This window comes from Camelina sativa, chromosome 10 (assembly GCF_000633955.1).
Source record: "Camelina sativa cultivar DH55 chromosome 10, Cs, whole genome shotgun sequence".
Taxonomy (NCBI): domain Eukaryota; kingdom Viridiplantae; phylum Streptophyta; class Magnoliopsida; order Brassicales; family Brassicaceae; genus Camelina; species Camelina sativa.
In genome coordinates, this window is record NC_025694.1 from 7,454,480 (window position 1) to 7,458,676 (window position 4,197).

General features: G+C 39.2%; 2 protein-coding genes across 2 annotated transcripts in view; one reads left to right on the forward strand and one right to left on the reverse strand.

Moving 5' to 3' along the window:
- Positions 1–2,012, forward strand: part of LOC104720126 — a 2,977-nt gene extending 965 nt beyond the window's left edge. The window contains exons 2-9 of the mRNA XM_019231378.1: positions 41–105; positions 230–293; positions 521–554; positions 690–861; positions 948–1,011; positions 1,158–1,249; positions 1,338–1,556; positions 1,659–2,012. Coding sequence (XP_019086923.1) covers positions 775–861; positions 948–1,011; positions 1,158–1,249; positions 1,338–1,556; positions 1,659–1,820 — 624 coding nt within the window. The 5' untranslated portion in view covers positions 41–105; positions 230–293; positions 521–554; positions 690–774 and the 3' untranslated portion in view covers positions 1,821–2,012. The remainder of the gene's footprint in view (positions 1–40; positions 106–229; positions 294–520; positions 555–689; positions 862–947; positions 1,012–1,157; positions 1,250–1,337; positions 1,557–1,658) is intronic.
- On the reverse strand, positions 1,988–3,906 carry LOC104717751. The gene is made up of 4 exons (XM_010435376.2): positions 3,294–3,906; positions 2,776–3,028; positions 2,555–2,660; positions 1,988–2,446 (listed from the first exon to the last, which is right to left on the reverse strand). The coding sequence occupies exons 1-4, from the start codon at positions 3,695–3,697 to the stop codon at positions 2,166–2,168; spliced, it is 1,044 nt and encodes a 347-aa protein (XP_010433678.1). The 5' UTR covers positions 3,698–3,906; the 3' UTR covers positions 1,988–2,165.

A 4,197-nucleotide genomic window follows, 5' to 3' on the forward strand; every position in this document is an offset into this window, starting at 1 on the left:
ATCGTAATTTCATCTCAAATCTCGTATATTATCTCGACAGCGGAGGTTCCAACCAAAACCGCCGACGCCTTCTCTCCGGCCGATCGTCCCAGCCATCATCAACACGTAACTAACTCGAGTCATTTTCTTTTGTTTATTCATGTTGATTTCTATAAATATATTTCGCGTTTTATATAAGTAAATGTGAAAGATTTAATTTTAATATCATCACTCTTTTGATGATACACAGCGAAGCTGAAGATGATGAGGAAGAGAATAAAAAAGCAGCTCGCCGCTTAGCCAAACGTATCGGCGTATGTACATACTTTGTCTCTCAATCTTTGCTCTCTCTCTCTATTTTATTTTTCTTTCAGTATTGGCTGATTTAATTAATCAAAAAATCTTATACATTAGATTATTATGATTTATGTTATACAATTGTGTTGATTGTAGTAAACAACCAGCTTAGTTGTCATCTCCATTTGTTAAATCCAAATGATCAAAGTTGATATGTAACTTTCTTGTGTTGTTGTTGTTACAGATTGGCCAGGGGAGACCCAAGAAGGAAACAAAAGGTATATATATTCATGTTACTATATATGTATTTACATTCTTCTGAGAGTTGTGTGATGAAGTGAAGGTGGTGGTATGTGTAAATATTATTATAGCAGCGTGTTTTGTTTCTTGAAAAAGTTTTGAAAATCTTGCAGCTTCTTCTTCCTCTGAAGTTGCATTCCAGTCAGACTTCTCCTCACTTGCGATAGACTTCCCACTTCTTCTTCTTCTGCTGCTGATATGCCTCCTGCTATTATTGCTCGAGAAGATGAAGATGAGGTTCATGATTTGGTTACAAGAAACGAGGATGGCTACGTTGAACCTTGGGTAACTAGAATCTTCAGATAGAGCATCTCCCAATTTCTCTTCTGTTGTTTTATGTGACATAAGGTTTGGCTCATTCCCGTTTGCAGGATTATAGAAACTCCTACTATCCTACTGTTCTTCCTTTGAGAAATCCTAACTCTGGTGATCCAGGTATCTCTCCCTACTTTGCAATAGTTTTACAGCAACCATATGTTTTATGTTAAATCTCAATATTCAGAGGTGTGAGTGAATGTGTGTTTACTCAGTAAAATAGCTGCAATTTTCCATCAACTGAATCCCACTTCTTGTGTTGGTAGAACTTCTTGACCAGGAAGAATTTGGGGAGTTGGCTAAACACCGTGAATATGATGAGAACATCAACTCAGCAGAAGAACTTGGTCTGACATCGGTAATAAACTTTGTGAACAAATTGGTATTGACAGACATGTGAACTCTTCGCTGAGTTTGATTGATTGTATTTTCTGAGCTGCCTGTAGGTGCAACACTGCAAAAAACAGATGTTTTTCTTTAAGTTTCCAGACCGTCTCCCTGTAATGAAGCAATCGACAGGAAAAAACACCAAGAGGTCGATATCGTCAGAGAGTAGTTCAATAAGAAGCAACCCTTTTGAAGGTTTACCAGAAGGTTTCATGGGCAAAATGCTAGTTTACAAGAGCGGCAATGTCAAGTTGAAACTTGGAGATGTTCTCTTCGATGTAAGTCATTTTGTCTCATCATTATTACCTTTTGGTAGAGTAATCATGCTTCTTTCACCATGTATTCATCTATTTAACTCTCGGTCCTATACATATATGCAGGTCTCTCCAGGTCCAAATGCAAAATTTCATAACGATGTGGCAGCAATCAACACCAGAGGGAGGAACTGCTGTGGCATTGGTTCTTCAGCGAAGCTTGTGACCGTTACTCCCGATGTTGAGTCTCTTTTGAACACTGCTTCGGACATGGAAACACACAAGTGAAGGTCGTTCTGTACGGTCCTGTTCATACAAGGATGTGAAAAGCGTAGAATTGACCACTTAGATTCTGTAGCTATAAACTAATCTTCAACCATGATCGTAAAAACTCTTCTTGGTGTCTACTTTTGTAGTAAGAGATTCAGTAATTGGGGTAAAAGAAAACTCAACAATTTGAAACATTCAGAGTTCTTATTATGGAAACGCAACGGAGTGAATCTTGTAAAATGTCAACAATGGAGTACAAAACCGGAGATTAACAAAACAAACCACATCGTGACCTGAAAGAAAACTTAACAAGTAGTGTCCAAGAGACGACGACTAAATGTATTGTCGACAAATTTGAAACGATCAAGACCTGTTGCAGGCTCTGGAAACCATCACGACCAGTAGGACCACAATGGAGAGGAGGACCGAAGTCATCAGCTTTTCCTCAAGCCAGTTGTTGAATTTGGCATCTTTCCCCTTCTTGTTAACACCATCGTCATTGTAACTATTGAAAAGTTCGGTCACAACCTTTGTAATTTTCACAAACACTTCCGTGGCCTTAACCATTGTGTTGTCAAATACCCACTTTATGAAATCCATTGCTGCGTTATTCTCCCCAGGAGTGTCATCTGAACTCTCCTCATCTGTTTATACGAAAAAAAATAGAAAAGACCAGACTAGGCAATGAGTTCCCTGAATGAAAAGTCTGTCAAATGAGAGGCTTAGATTGATCAATTTATTTGTCCCTATACCTTGACTTATACCATTGTTGTACAAGTCCCTAATCTCTCGAACAACATCGTTGTTCATCACTGCATCCCAAACTGCTTTATCCGAGGACAATGATACTACCATCCTCTGCACAAAAATGTGAAAAGCCATTTTAGTCATAACATACCTTATCCATACAAAACTGCAAAATACAGAAACTTGAGCTTAGTTAAATCAAGGGAAGAGAAAAGGAGAAGATCACCTGGACAGATGGTTCGGTACGTAGAAGGTCAAAAGCATTGTAAACCTGATCATAAGCATGAGGAGGCTGTAAGAGTCTTGAATGGCATAGTTGCATTGAAGGCTCCATCCAGTCCAAATCCGATCCAAATGAAGGAACTTGATGAACCATCCCTGTAGCTATAGGGCTTTGGTTTCCAGTTCCACCACCCTTTTCTGGATAACACTCGTATTTGTCTCTAACCAGCTTAGAATATGAACTCCCATCGAATACCCTTATAAAGAAAAACAACAAGAGTCAACAATTACTCAAACAACATGTTCATAATAAGTAAACAAAAGACCAATAATTAGGTACACTCTATACTACAAAACAAAACAACTAGGTGGGGTAAATAAAGGTGACACGGGGACACAAAAGGAAACAGTTATAGAGTTTCAAACTCTGTTCAGATCATCACATCAAGACAATAGTCACATCACAACAATCATAGAAACACACAGTTCCAAATCAAGAAAAGAAAAGAAAAAAATGATTACTGCTGGAGAGAAGAGACAGCATCTTGGACTTCATCAAGAGAAGGAACAGAGCCAAACAGAGAGTCATCTTCTTCCTCCGAAACCCACTCAAAATCGTCGTAACCACCGGTATTAACAAACGAGAAAGCGCTGCCGCCGACGCCGCCCCATCCAGAGGTTGCAGCCACGGGGATATTCAACAGAGACCCCGCAGCAGCCGCCGAAATCGTAAGATGGTTAGAACCAGAAGACGATCCCAGTTTCTGAGCATGGGAAACAGCAGGGGACGACGTGGACGACGAAGAAGAAGAAGCAAAGGGATCTTGAATTCCTCCGTTGGCTACGCCGGTCCTAGTCATGGCACGACCGGCGGCGCGTAACATACCTCCGCCGCCGCCCATAGGTCCTCTTCCTCCACCAAACATGAGATGAGACGCGATCAAATTGGTTTCTCTTTTTTTTTTTTTTTATTAACTGACGACGACACAGGTTTCGTGCGGTGTGAGTTTTGTCTTTTGGTCTAACCGAGTGGGGGATGGAGTTTAAAATGGGTCTGTGATGGAATGATTTGGCTGCTATTTCTTAGGTTTTGGTACTTGAAACAGTTTTTTGATGGAATCGAGGAAGTGGATAAAGTTATATAAATGCAAAAATGTCTTCCCTTTAAAGATTTTCTAAGATTATATGACTTTCCTCAGTTTGGTTTGGTCCTTCTTCTCCACGACACGCTTATCCATTTACTCTCTTTTCGCATTAAAACGCAATAAAATAATACTACTACCATTCTTTTTATAATATTAGTTTTCCATACTCGATTCTTCTATATCCCAAATTTATACTATCACTATATGAGTTTCCTAAGAAATATTCTACAGAATAACAAATGATTTGCTGCTACATGGTCTGATTTTTTTTTTTTTTTTTT

Bases quoted from the DNA above. Each gene is read 5' to 3' on its own strand.
- LOC104717751 (XM_010435376.2), bottom strand. From the start codon at position 3,697: ATGTTTGGTGGAGGAAGAGGACCTATGGGCGGCGGCGGAGGTATGTTA. The intron at 2,661-2,775 runs GTGATCTTCTCC...ATTTTTGTGCAG, and splicing joins GTACCGAACCATCTGTCCAG to AGGATGGTAGTATCATTGTC. The intron at 2,447-2,554 runs GTATAGGGACAA...TCGTATAAACAG, and splicing joins CAACAATGGTATAAGTCAAG to ATGAGGAGAGTTCAGATGAC.